This window comes from Chlamydotis macqueenii, chromosome 4, assembly GCF_036417535.1.
Source record: "Chlamydotis macqueenii isolate bChlMac1 chromosome 4, bChlMac1.mat, whole genome shotgun sequence".
Taxonomy (NCBI): Eukaryota; Metazoa; Chordata; class Aves; order Otidiformes; family Otididae; genus Chlamydotis; species Chlamydotis macqueenii.
In genome coordinates, this window is record NC_141559.1 from 58,918,429 (window position 1) to 58,933,419 (window position 14,991).

At 43.1% G+C, this 14,991-nt stretch overlaps 1 protein-coding gene across 3 annotated transcripts in view; it reads left to right on the forward strand.

Annotated features, from left to right (window-relative positions):
- RBM47 (RNA binding motif protein 47) overlaps positions 1-14,991 on the forward strand; it is a 78,993-nt gene that overhangs the window by 60,055 nt on the left and 3,947 nt on the right. For 2 of the 3 annotated variants that reach the window (XM_086747536.1, XM_086747538.1), the window contains exons 2-3: positions 9,776-10,935; positions 12,455-12,661. In XM_086747536.1, coding sequence (XP_086603662.1) covers positions 9,776-10,935; positions 12,455-12,661 — 1,367 coding nt within the window. The remainder of the gene's footprint in view (positions 1-9,775; positions 10,936-12,454; positions 12,662-14,991) is intronic. The other variant, XM_086747537.1, reaches the window with a different exon arrangement.

The window sequence follows — 14,991 nt, forward strand, 5'->3', positions numbered from 1 at the left end:
CTGCAAAACTTGTCCTTTTTGCTCAAGACAAGGCAATATGAGTGTCTATCAAGAGCTTGTTGTAATGTTGCCGATTTGATTATTTTTCCATGGGTTTCTCATACAGCCCTGCACTGTATAACCAAGATTAGTTAATGTGTTGGATAAAAATAAATAAAGTTAACAAAGCAGGAGTCATTTTGCTATTCTTTTTAATAATTTCTATTCAATTCTGCATTTCAGCTCCACTCTTTGCTGAAGAAATGATATTGAATCAAATCATGCTTGTCTTCTTTCTTCAGCTTTTAATTAAAAAAAAAATCCCGGTTAAGGTCAGCAAAAGGTGAATTTCAAATTACATCTGTCTCAAATTGCACTCCTTTTCCGAAAAGCACAGAAATTTCATTTCCAAACCCTAGGTATTTCTAACCAAGCTGTAAGTTCAGTAGACCTAAATTGTCTTGAATTAACCCAGCACAGGAATGGTGCCTCCTGAGAGAGTCTCTGCCTTGGTTAAACATTTTTTTTCAATTTATAATATTAACCCTGGGCACAGGTAACAAGTGCTGGAAATCTCTTCCTTGTACTTGTAAACCTTATTTCTCAATTTCAATCCAGGGTTCAAAGGTTTGTACAAACTTCTTAGATCAGAGGTCAAGTAAAAACTGCTGCACTTTGCAGCTCCTTTCTGCCGATATGACAGAATTTCACAGCAAAGACGATTGCATTTCATCCCCGTCTCCTCCACGCACAGGCAACATGAGGTAGTTAAAAGCGTGATATGTACAAGTCAGCCATTGGTACCTGAGTTTAATAAATAACTAACTGGGTTTCAGTGGTGCAAGGTGCATATTATAAAAGGGGTCAAATGTCAGTGCACAAAGGGGAAAAAAAAATCCAACACCCAGCCACTGACTAAGCCAAATGCTTTGAGTTTAATGTACTTTCAGCAGCAAACATTCACATCCCAACTGTGGTTTGCTTTCTGGTGATTTTAATTTCTGTGACCTGAGGGGGAGGGAACATGTTGGGCAGCTTTCAGCTTTCCCTGAAATCTCTGCCTCGTGCTGAAGGCAGGGTTGCAAGTTGGGCCCTCCGTTGTTGCGGGGTTCGTATGGTGAACACAAAACTGAGAGTGTTGCAATAAAAATAATGCATAAGAGTAGGGTGAACTGAAAAGTCTGAAGCTATTTTTATTGTTATAAAATTGACTAAGTGAGTAGACTTTGCATGAACAGGCAGGATGTTTTGCTCTGGGATCTCCAGAACAGTTAGCTGAAATAGTTAGATCAGAAAGGCTGAAAAAGGGAACTGTAGTTTATGAACTTTTTTAGATACTCTTGGTTGCACTGTAGAGTGGAACATATTACTGTAGTGTTTACATAGACAGAGTGTTCTGCATTATAATAACATAGAAAAATCACAAGCATGTGCATGCGTATCCCTACTCCACAGTGTTCAGTAGTGCCTTTCATAGATGTTTTCAATGATCAAATTAAATCACTGTGTTCATACATAAGATTTTTCTTCGAAGAGGCAAGAAGTGAAATAGGCGAATGTCTAGACTTTCCTGTGTAATAATTAACTGATGAGTCCAATTGTGTCTTTACTCTGCAGTTGCAGAAGATCGTTTTTCCTGTCTTTCTTACGGCAAAACCTTGTGAGCTCTTAGACCACACTGAATGAAACACTCCATCCTCTCCTAGAAAGAATGCTTTTTAAAGCAGACGGTTAATCAGGAGAACACACTTCTCTGCACCAGCATCTCTGCAGAGAACACTGTTTAATTGCATTCATGGTAAACAAATGCCACAAAAAGTTTCCTATCAAGTACAGCACATCCAGAATAGGAAAGACTTGCTACATACTGAATGACTACATTGCACTTTATTTATGTGTCACACATTTTCCTGTCTGACCGTGGTAATAATAGACTTTGTTGACTAGATTGAAATATGGGAATATGGGGAGAAGGGAATGTTTGTGTTGTTTGCTGGTTTGGAAAGCCAATAAGAATGATTACACAACCCACCTCTCATCTTCTCAGCTTTCCTCAACATGTGGCTTCAGTATCTTGCAGGATATAACTTCGGCCTCAGCCAGCAACCGGTCCGATTGAAATGGCTGAGAGTTGTAGAATTATTTTGAGTTGGGTAAAAGATGGAGCTGGGGCAAATGGTACAACACATGGGTTACACAAGTTGTTGGGACAAAGTTCTGAATGACTTGCAGCAAAGTGCTTTATAAAATATGGGAGGAGACTGGATTTTGCTTACCCAGACTTTTTTCAGAAGTGGTGTAATCTGAGATGGCTGGTTTGGCAGTGCAGTAGCATAAAAATACTCAAGAAACACAGATAGCATTGACAGAATTCACATTGCAGAAGCAGGGAAAATAACAACCATGTTGGTAGGATGCTCTAGGTGTTGGTGGTGTTTTGGCACATCAATAACTTTTTCATCAACATCACTTCATTCACGCCATGGAAAAACCATATATGCATGAACTGAATTTTCACTTGTGATCACCAAAAAGCAATAGCAAGAAGTAGAATGCCAGGCTCAGGAAAGTTTTCTCACTTTATTATTTGAGATAACATCATTGATATCTTATTGAATACTATTTTTGCAGTTTCTAGGCCAGGAGGTCAGGTCGTTGAGGGGCGTCCATCCTGGGAGTGTTCACTCCTGGGCACTGATATTATGTGTTATGGATAACACAAGTGGAACCTTTGACAGCCTTTGCAGGATCACACTCCAAATTAAATATGCCTTAGAAGGATGCACAGAGGGTTGATAACAGAATAGGCAGGAAGTTTGCACAATACAAGGTGGCTTTATTTTGTAGGAGAATCATAATTTCAGCTCAAATTTTTAAATTGCATATAAAATTGCTGTGAGGTAAGATTAATATGGTTAAGGGAACTGGTATAATATGGCTAAGAGAATTAGATCTGTGATTGTTATTGTTCTTAATGATAGTGATAAAAATAAGAAGTTTAACCTTCAAATCTAGTCTGAAGTTGTAGCCAATTGTTGCCTGTACAAATTCAGTGTTTGACTATCTGATTAGCACTCAAGTTTTAAGCTGGGAAATTCCAGGATGTTAAATTACAGAATAATTTCAGGTGTTTTCCTCCTAAAAAGGAGCAAGAAGTAAAAGAACAGATTTATAGTCATTTTGCTACAGTTTGTAAAGCCAAATACATTGCTTTTGATTGGTGCCTGGAGGACATAACCAGTCCCTGCAAGACTTTTAAGGCAGGATTTTCAGTAGTGCTCATCACTGTCTTAAATATATCCCTACAGAAGCCATTAGAGTCTTATAACTGATGTCAGGGGGAGATGCTGAGTATTGTTGGAAATATCACCCTTAATTTTCTGTTTCTTTATGTTCCTTCTTTGAAGAGAATATGATCTAAAGAAGCAACCAACAGTTTTTGGGGTGTTTTAAATGGAACCAACCATTTTTAACATGCTTAGCCACTTAGGACAAATCTAAGCAACTGTGAATCATGCATGGACCCTCTCTGCAGTAGCTCCACCCTGAAAACTGCTTTTCAGGCCCAGAACACTAACTTGCCCCGTACAAGGGGAACGTTACTAACTGACCAGAACAAAAGTGAAGTTTAAGCTTGAAATATGAACTCTTCCACTGAAATCAGTGTCCAGACCCCTGATGATAGGCCGTGGTTAGAATGCTGAATGTCACCATTAGCAGAAGCGGGAATTTCAGCAGCTAGCCTGGGGATTTAGTGGCCTTTTAGTAAGCCAGTCTTATCCTGCCCCTTAGGTACTTTACTCATCAAGTCTCTCGCCAGTGGACATTCCTGCCCCTTCAGGTCTGCTGATGCAGTTCACCACTTTCTCCACAGGATTTTGCCAAAATGATCCAGATTAAGAAAATCCACCTTTTCAAATCGTTTAACTTAGCCTGGGGCAACTTCTTCACCCAGTTCAGCTGCAGTTGAAGCAATGTGTCTGACGCACTGCCAGCACTGTTATGGCCTCTTGGCCTCAAGTATTGCTTTTTTTGTTAAAAGTCTGAAGACCTCATCCATCCCCAGTGACCTTCCCGTTCCTTGATGAAAGACTTTCGGAAAAGGTCCCTAGCCAAAAAGCCATACTTAAATGCTACACTCTCTCTTGCCGTGACTCACCACAAGATTAAACTTCAGACTTTTGTATTTCATTAGCAACAGCAGGTAGGGAAACTAGCTCTGGTCCAGCTCCTGTTGAAAACCACACCAAGGACTAACCTTTGACACTTGAAATATAACTTAATTTGGAGTAAGGTGAAGTCTTTGCATGGATTTTTCACCAAAGATCGGACTGTGTGTGGAGAGGAATCAAGGCTGTTGATTCCAGCAGTCTGTCTTCTAAGGTGATTGAAAACAGAGGGTAAAGCCTTGTGCCAGGGAGCACATGGGATGGCACAGAGCACTTGTGGGGCCAGCAGCTACATTAGGCACGTTTGTCGAAGTGAGACTTTCTATTTCGCCATTAGTTTGGGAAGGAGCGCCTCGCAGGCCAGCTCCCTGCCATGGCTGCGACTGCAGGACTGCCAGGCTGGCCTCAGGTCCTGCAGTCAGGCACACCGTGGCTCAGCTGATAACTCTGTAAACAGGCAAACTGGGTTTTCAGCAAGAGCATTTCTGTGGATATCTGATGTTTGTGATAAAGTTATACAGTTGTTCTTAGTAAGCTGTTGTTGTATACATTTTATGTATCTGAAGTTGCCGTGAGAAAAGAGTCAGCTTTTGAAAATAAAGAGCTTTAATGGCAGTTGTGCTTCCAGAGCTGCTGCTCAACGTCAGCAGCAGGAGTACCATTTGCCCTTATTATTTCAACTAAAAAACTAAGAAAGTTACATTTAAACCAGTAGCTGTAATTTGTCTCTGTCAATAGGGTGTATTTAGTTAAAACTTAAGCAACTGACCTTCCTCCTGTAGCAGCAGTGGCTTAAAATGCAAAACAGTGACAGAGTCTTGGAGCAAGCAGGCAGCTGTGCGGTGACACCGTGTCAGCTCAGCCGGAGCTTGTACAGCCCCAGATCTGCGGGTGGGGCATGGGTGTCTCCTCCTGCCTCCCATTACCACAGACACAGTGGGTCTCCTTGGGCCCTCCTGCTGCTGGCACCTGTCCCCATGCTGCGTGACTGCCAACGGCTGTGTCACCCGCAGAAGGACACCTGATGCCACTAAATCTGTGTAACACAAAACTGGAGGGATGAATTAAGCGCAAACATAAGCAACCGCATTTTATAGGAGCACGTGAGTGGAGTGAACACACAGTTGCTGCCACAAGGACACTGGCTGTGTCCCTGTAAAAGCCTGTTTTACCACACCGGGATCAACAGAGGAGCAGGTGGCTGCGTGACTTCACAGGGCACTGCCCAGTGCTGCACAAGCCCAGGGATAAGATGCTGTATGGGTTATGGTCGTCGCTTTCTCGCCATGGCCCTGAGCTGGCTTTGCCCTAGCACAAGGGACTTCAGCATTTGGCCCTGTGTTGTTGTTAATCAAGGTGTGGTATTTCCGTTTAATTGAATATCTGCCTCAGTTAATCAGCCTGCTCACAGTATGCTTTAGGTCAGTCGCTGCCAACACAGTAAATTAGAATCACAGAATCATAGAACAGTTTGGGTTGGAAAGGACCTTTAAAGGTCTTCTAGTCCAACCTCCCTGCAAGGAGCAGGGACATCTCCAACCAGATCAGGTTGCTCAGAGCCCCATCCAACCTGGCCTTGAATGTTTCCAGGGATAGGGTTTTCCCATTTAATATTCTGAGCTTAATATTCCCATTTAACATTGTGAGTTTCCCATTTAATATTGTGAGCTGCGATGTAAAAAAAAAAAGATAGGTTAAAAAGAAAGTAATTAATGTTTAAAGCAAGAACTATTTACACCTGCCTGACTGGCAGCAGGGACAGAGTTTCATAAGCAAGAGGAAGTGAGATTTTAATGGTTTCAGTGAAACGTGTACATCTGAGAGTTCACTTGCATGAGGGAGAGTCCTTGGAGCAGAGACACTGAACTGAAGGGCTCACAAGCCTGGCTCCTGGCACCCATCTAAGCTGGCGTTGAACAATCAAGCAGGCTTTATCTTTTTCTGAGAAGAAAAGAAGCCAGTCTTATTTCAGTCTTGATAATTAGCCATTTAAAACTTAGTTGTCTCCAGAGCACAACCTTTCTCATCAGCAATTAATATTGTAATCTCTCTCTCTTTTACGAATCTTTGCCATTGAGATCACAGGTGTTGTCCTTCTTAGAGAGTAGAAATCAAGTGCTTCTATTTCACAAGACACTACATTTTAAGATAGCTTAATTTTTTTCCTCTTCTGTAGCATTAATCACACTTGGTGGATGTACTGAAATCAGTCTGTCTTTATTAAACTCACAGTATTAGCTCATGCCTTGTGTATACCCACAAGACGTGATAGCCAAATTTCACGTCCGGTTTACTGTGGACTGAAAAAATGTACAAGTAGGGTTGAACACTTTGAAAATAGGCATTTTTAAAAACAATTTTCTTCATAGTGATTGCTTTTTGACATGAAAAGGTTAGGCTGCATGGCAGCCCATTTTTTAAAGTAATAATAGCAGGAGGAGAGAGCTCTCAGACCAGACACACTTGCATTTTTTCTCATCAAGGTAGATTATATCAGAACTTTGTGAAGGTGTTGATTGTGTCTTGTGACAATGAATGTTAAGTGTATATTTAGCTACATCAAGTAAGACTACATGGGCTCTATAATTAATTGTCTTAGGTAGTATATACTTATGAAACCCAGCTCTATGACACTGCAGAGAAAAAAAAAACAAAACAAAAACAGCTGATCATTAATCTTGATTCCCGGTAAACAACATAGGGATAAATGCATTTTAGGTTCACAAAGAATTTTTAATTATTCACTGTCACAAATGGTGTATGGTAGTGTTTGCAAAAAAGGTATTCATCAGCACTTACCAGCAGCTTCAAGCACAACTTCCAACACTAGAAATCATCCTGCTGGTGCAATGCAAAGTGCTGGAGAACATATCAGTTCCTGGGTGGCCACCGAATTACCAGATGGTTTCTGGTGGGCGGGGAGGCTTTGCTCCATCTCTCCTGTGTCCATAGTCTCAGTGCCCATCTGTAGCTTTGTAGACTATAGCTCCAGGGACTAAGCCCTGGAGATAACAGAATACAGAGACTTTTATTTTGTAAGTTGACCTAAAACTGATGGTAATGACTCATTTCTAAACTTCCCTGAACCTGGGGTGATAAGTAATTAACTTGTCAACAGGTGGCCCATGTAAAGGTAATGATTATTCCCCAGTAAAGTGTTTGTTTAACAAGCTTTGTTTTCATTCAGGGAAGGTGAAGTCACATTTTTTAGGAATAAATTGTCAAGTGAAAAATGAGTTTTTCTCTGCCTTAATTTTTTTAATTATGTCAAATAATTCCCAGAAGCAAAATGGAAATGTCTGACTGTGACACATTAAAAAGGGGGAACATTTCAATCTGAGAGAAACATGCTTATCAACAACATTTTAAAGCAGAAGCTGTCAAAACTGATGCACTTCCATGAAAGATCTGACTTCAAATAAATTATATTTTCTAAAGGAAAAGTATTGCCTTGGCATGAGCATCACTATTACTGCCCTCCATCTTCTGTGTCTCCTTCTCTGCTCTGCCTATTTTTAAATGAAAATGGCTCAGAAGCCTCCACGTGTAACACTCACGGCCCAAACACACCTGCAGGATCAGGCCCTGCCACAGACCGAGGTTCAGAGGTCCGGTTTCTCAATCCCAAACATGTTTAGGAGCTGAACCAGGCACAGTGGTGTTTGTCCTGGCTGGTGCAAAGGCATCTCTGGTTGCAGACCAGCACAATTTTCGGCAGCTCAGGAGCTTTACTGAAAAAAAATCTGAGGTGCTAAGGTTACTAGGATTTAAATGGGTTTTGTGGACCATACAAATCAGGCTTAGGTGACTAAATTTTGCACCCCTATTTCTGTGGAGTTAGGCCTTCTGTATTAGTGAAAGACCTGCCTGCATGGTAACCAATGCACTGAAAATGCCCAAATTGTTCTAATGAAGGATATCTATCAGAGTCCTTGTAGGACAGAGAGAAACCTGTGTCCCACTGAATAACACAACTACATAGAATAAATAGATCTGGCTGAAGTTTTGTCCTTTTTTTTTTTGGAAAACAAGACTGTCAAACCCAGAGTGGGAGCATTTCTTGAGGTGGTTTGCAGAGTTTCCTACAGTGGCCAGTGTTTTTTTGAGAGTTCCATCAATGAACTGGTCATGAATGCAAATCATGGCAAATAAATTGGTGGATGATGCAAAGGATGATGAAGTTGTAAAAAAAACAATGATGGGGAGCCAATGGTGTAGCACTAGGTAGATGGGATCTACTCAAAAGGCAGCTGGGATAGGGCTGAACACAAGGTTGTGTTATTTAGGAGTAACAAACACAAGGCATGCCTGCTGCATGGGACATAACCTCAGCAAGTGGTGCTTCTGGAAAGGAGTTGGGGTTAGAATTGACAAAACAAAACCTCCACTCCATGTAGTTTGCTAGTGAAGTGTGGAGAAACGGGCCTTGGCAATACAGAGACACAGGGAGAAGAAAGAGGGATGATCTTCATCCCTGTCTATAGCAAGAGTGGAAAAGGCTGAAAGTTTAGACAACTGTCCAAAGAGCCACAAAAATTATTTTAGGTGAAAAAATTACTGATTGTGAAGGAATTTAAGATTTCAGCCTGCAAGATTTATTAAAGTTGTGGCTTGATTACACAAGACAAAACTTAAATAAGGCAAAAGCAGAGGTCTTGAAAGACTCTTAATCTATCAGAGAAAGGTTTAACAAGTAATACTAGCTGGAAGCAAAAGTGAGCCAAATTCTCATGAGAAATACTGCATGCTTACTTGTCTGAGGGAGTGATTAGCAAACAAGTCATAAAGGGAAGTAGTGGGGTCTACAGCTCTTTGAGTCCTTAAAATCAAGGTTCTTCTGGAAGATACAGTTTACTCAGACAAATGTTATAGGACTCAATGTGCAAATAACAATAAAATGTAATGGTCCATGGTCCATGTTATATACAATCACTCATATTAAATGGTCAGATGGACCTTTCCATCTTTAAAAGTCAATGAATTAACTACTTTCAGAGTCCCAAAGTGTCTTATTTAATTGTGCTGAGAGAGGAAGCCCACTGTCTTGCAGTTGTGGTCATTAGCACGGTCATCTCCTCCTGTATGTCTGCATTTCCCGCTCTCTGCCTGTGTTCAAATGCCATCTTTCACCATGGAGTATGGCACCTGGCACTTGTGCTGTTCAGGAGTATATGGACTAACTGAGGATTGACTGAGAGAGAGGAGAGGGCTCTGGAGGTGGGAACCACTGGCTTCATGGCAGTATCTTCCCTTTCCCAATCCTATGTCACCTCCTTCCTACCCTTTCAAAGAGGAGACAAGCCTCCCTAGGGTCCTGAGGTTTTGAGGTGCCTGATGGCATCTGTTCATATGACTTCAGCCTCCTATGGCAGGAGGTCTTGGTGCCGGGGTGGTACAGGCAAGTGATCCTCAACTGCCGTCCTCAAAAATGGACTGTGCCTACATCCAGGATGTGTTCCCCTTGCAGTTTCAGTGTTAAGGCTGTTGCGGCTCATTCATGCTTTTCTGCAGCCTTAGTCCCAGTTTGAAAAGCAAACTTGCAGAACTACAGGAAGACAAAAGAGAGTGGTGGAATTCTGGTGGTAGCTTACGGCTTTTAATGAGTGTCCTCCTTCTTCTTTGCCCAGGCTTTATCAGGCCGTGAATGAGTTTGACACCATGACCGCTGAGGACTCCACTGCAAGGATGAGCAACGATTCTTCCAACGTGGCTACCACGAAAGTCCCCGAAGGTGTTGCTGGTGCGCCCAATGAGGCAGCTCTTCTGGCCCTCATGGAGCGCACTGGGTACAGCATGATCCAGGAGAATGGGCAACGCAAGTATGGTGGCCCTCCTCCTGGCTGGGAGGGCCTGCACCCTCCTCGTGGCTGTGAAGTCTTTGTGGGCAAAATTCCCCGCGACGTATATGAAGATGAGCTCGTCCCTGTGTTCGAGTCAGTCGGCCGCATCTACGAAATGCGCTTGATGATGGACTTTGATGGGAAGAACCGTGGCTACGCCTTTGTGATGTACACACAGAAGCACGAGGCAAAGCGTGCTGTCAGGGAGCTGAATAACTATGAAATCCGTCCCGGCAGGCTGCTGGGTGTGTGCTGCAGTGTGGATAACTGCCGGCTCTTCATTGGAGGTATTCCCAAGATGAAGAAGAGAGAGGAGATCCTGGAAGAGATCGCCAAGGTGACAGAAGGCGTGCTGGATGTCATTGTGTATGCCAGCGCCGCAGATAAGATGAAGAACAGAGGCTTTGCCTTTGTGGAGTATGAGAGCCATCGAGCAGCGGCAATGGCCAGGAGGAAACTCATGCCGGGAAGGATCCAGCTGTGGGGACACCAAATTGCTGTTGACTGGGCGGAACCAGAGATAGATGTGGATGAAGACGTCATGGAGACTGTTAAAATCCTCTATGTGAGGAATTTAATGATTGAGACCACAGAGGACACCATTAAAAAGGTCTTTGGGCAGTTTAACCCTGGCTGTGTAGAACGGGTGAAAAAAATACGTGATTACGCCTTTGTGCACTTTACAACCAGGGAAGACGCCATTCATGCCATGAACAACCTTAATGGCGTCGAACTGGAAGGCTCGTGCCTAGAGGTTACCTTGGCCAAGCCAGTAGACAAGGAGCAATACACTCGCTACCAGAAAGCAGCAAAAGGAGGGGCCGCAGCAACGCCCGAAGTAACTCAGCAACCTAATTATGTTTACTCTTGTGATCCGTATGCACTAGCATATTATGGATATCCATACAATGCCTTGATCGGGCCCAACAGAGATTACTTTGTGAAAGGTTAGTAAGCACAATTAGGGGATGTGATGGGCAGGTTTGATCTCAGGTTGGTGCAACCCAAGGTCTGCCTGAGCCAAAGGACAGCTGGTGCTATGCATTTTTTTCTTAAACGCACTTTTATAAGTATTATTGCCATATTTCTGTTTGATCTCATTTAATTTTTGACTATACAGAGTGTATTTATCTATACATAATTGCTAATGTACAGGCTAGTATGAGGGAGGCATCAAAAATATGGTTAAGAATGAGCTAACGGACCAAGCAGAGGATGGGGAAGAGAGGGATTGGGTTCTTATGCATGCCGTACTAAGTCTGAGCAAGCCCAAGGACTCCAGCTGCTGATGCCTCCTTCGGAAGAGCTGGATCCTGAGTATTAGAGCTCATGACAGAGTGCTTCCTTTGCCTTCTTCTGAAGGTGTGAGTACGGTGACCTGGCCATCCAAAGGGAGGGATGTTAAGGAGAGCCTCAGCTGGGAGCTCTCCAGGTTTCATTTGCCCTCCTCATTAAAATGACAATAGTGCTGTGTCCTTTATAAAGTAATTTGAGAACTGCAAGCAGAAGGAATCACGTTAGTGCAAAATAATTCTTTTATTATGTATACCTTAATTAGTTATTGGTTACGGTAATTAAAAATTAACCAAAAATCAGTTATTCATAAAAAGCCCCTAGCAGCTATAACTGGTGTTATAATTACAATTATCCTGAACTTACAGGAATTATAGTTTCCTGAAATTTAATGTGTATTTCCATATGACAATCAGTTTAGCATGAGTATGTTCCTAAAGCACTCATGCAAACCAAGAAATATTTTTCACCCTAGTTGATCAAGAATTTCAGCTTCTTCTCAATTTCCAGATTTGTATTTGCAATGAACTACAAACTGACAGTCGGAATATTCAATATTCAATTAGTCCATCATAGAGCGCATTAATACCGCAGTGTCCAAAGTACTGCTATAACGGGCGTGGAGTTGTTAAGATAATAAAGGCAGTATTTTTGGAAATGGAGTATATTCACATTAATAAAATAGCAGAGAAAACAAACCAGACTAGTAAAAATAAATGCAATGGTGGAACAAAGTTGGTTAAAGGCCAGGTACCACTTTGGGCCGTCTCTGCAGGGTCCCATCATGGCAGCTGAGGGTCTGGGTCTCCAGTGGAGCAGAGCTGAAAGCAGAAGTTGTTCCTACTGCGTAGAAATCACCTTGGGAGGAGCCCCTTTCTCTCTGCTGAGTGCATTATACCCATTACACTGGCCATGAGAGTTGCATCAGTATAAATAAGCAGTTAATGTATGGTCAGAACCATCAAGAGCAAAACTTGTGTAGTCTTAATGGGTGAACCTAAGGCCAAACTCTTCTGTTTTCATAAGCAAAGTCACTAAGGCTCTGATCAAACCAACTTCAGCAACCATATTGCTAAGTATGTGCCTCCTGGTCTCAGCCTGGGGCCATTCGTGCTCCCGGTGGGGCTATTGCTCTCCGTTATTCACCATCCTCTTCTATGTTGTTATCATAAGCAGGCAGCATACGAGGCAGAGGGCGAGGTGCAGCTGGCAACAGAGCCCCGGGCCCCAGGGGTTCCTACCTGGGGGGATACTCCGCCGGCCGTGGCATCTACAGCAGGTACCACGAAGGCAAAGGAAAACAGCAAGAGAAAGGATACGAGCTGGTACCCAACTTGGAGTTACCTGCGGTCAATCCGGTGGCCATTAAGCCCGGTGCAGGTTAGTATGCGCAGTCAGGGGAGGAGGGCAGAGGTGGCAGGTGAGCCCCTGCTCCGAGCCCAATGTCAGGCACACAGGGACCCCTCCAGCCCATAGCTACGGCAGTGGAGACAGCCCCAGGGACCGGGCTCAGCGCTCCCCTGTGCCAGATGCTTCCTGGCCCTGGCTGGGCTTTCTGCAAACCACCTGCAGTGGTCTCCCAAAACATGCTCCATACTGTCAGTGGAAGCTACGGCTTGCATCTAACAAAGTTTGTGAAGAGTTCTTTGTAACAGCTGGACAAGGCAATGTGATTAGAGGTCTAGAGACAAAGGCAGGCTGTTAAGATCAGAACTATTTCCAAAGGAAGATCAGACTTCCTGAAAAAACTACCCACTCACAACCACAAAATATTACCGCTATGCATGTTTGTAAAGATACTTCAGGAATTCCAGACTTTACTAAAGGATGCTTGAAAAGCAGGCTTTGAAATGCACACCTATTCGTGATGTCTGTAATTCATTCAACTGCCAAACAAAAGCCTGAAGCTCGAGTCTAAATGTTTCTACACTTGAAGCATGTTGAGGTTCAGATTTCTTTATCACATCTTCCTCTCGTGTATGGTTCCAGCACAGCCTCTGTGCACAGAAGCACCCAGTCCGTTTTCCCCAACCAGATCAGATGACCTATGAGAGGTACCACATGCAAGACTTACCTCTGTTATTAAAAGGGTATGACTCCGGTCAAACGGTATGACCAGAATGAAGGAATAGAGATGTACCCACTCTGCAAAGTTTCCTACCATTTATAACAACCTTAAAGCTCATTTCTTTGCAAATGGTTAGAAAACTTCTGAGAGGTCACCCCAATACCCCAGTAACTGTCTATTACTGTTTTTCTGCCAGAAGTTACTGCAGAACGGAGCACGTGAGCTCTCTGCCTTTGCTTTGGTGAGAAACGATCCAGGGTATTTAAACCAGTGATAAAACTGGTTTGAGCTGACCAGGTGGACTTGTTGTAGAAGGAGAACTGGAAAAGCTCATGGGTGGAGGTGTCTGCTTGAGGAAACAGTGGTAGACCACTGGTGGTGGAAACATGAAAGATACCTGATCTGATCTCTTGTTGCAGTCTCCAGGATCAAAATGAGAGTACTGCTTACTGGCATCTGTTCTCTCCATAGGCAGAACTGCACACTTCCACATTGCAAGGTTTCATCCCAGTGAAAGAAATCAATGTGTGTATTTGGCTTCATTTCTGATTTACTGGCTGCACCTCCCATAGATGCCATCACCACCATCATTTATTGATTACTCTGTTTTTGCTGTGAATAACCTCACTGCTGAAAAGCTCAAGAGCTGAATGCTGGAGTGTGCACTTTAAGGCAACAATGGAAATCATAGTGTCACAGAATCATAGAATGGTTTGAGTTGGAAGGGACTTTTAAAGATCATCTAGTCCAACCCCTCTGCGGACATCTTCAACTACACTAGGTTGCTTAAAGCCCCATCCAACCTGGCCTTGAATATTTCCACAGATGGGGCATCCACAACTTCTCTGCGTAGCCTGTTCCAATGTCTCACCACCCTCACAATAAAGAATTTCTTCCTTATATCCAATCTATCCAATATCCTTATATCCAATCTAAACCCTCTTCTAGTTTAAAAGTGTTACCCCTTGTCCTGTCACTGTAAGCCTTGGTAAAAAGCCTGTCCCCATCTTTCTTATAAGCCCCCTTTAAGTATTGGAAGGCCACAATAAGGTGTCCCCAGAGCCTTCTCTTCTCTAGGTGGAACAACCCTAACTCTCGCAGCCTGTCCTGATAGGAGAGGTGCTCCAGCCCTCTGATCATTTTCGTGGCCCTCCTCTGGACTCTTTCCAACAGGTCCATGTCTTTCTTGTGCTAGGGACCCCAAAGCTGGACACAGTACTCCACATGGGGTCTCACAAGAGTAGAGTAGAAGGGGAGAGTCACCTCCCTTGACCTGCTGACCACGCTTCTTTTGATACAGTCCAGGATACTACTGGCTCTCTAGGCTGCAAATGCACATTGCTGGCTGATGTCCAATTATTATGATTATTGGGACTGTTCAGGAAACCACTTTTCTTCCCTAAGCAGTGCCATGAAGCTCTATTTTGGACCATGTTCAGACTCATTGTCTCTGAATGCCATCATTCTTACTGGAGTGTTTTCACTTCGTTTGGAAGACCGTAGCTCTAATTATTTTCTATTGTTCAATTTTGGCACAAGCGAGAATTCTCTAAAGAGCCATTTCTTTTTTGGTGTCATTGAAAATATTGATCCTGTAGCAGAAACACAGGACAAAACATATTTTTCCAAGTTAGTCCTGGGA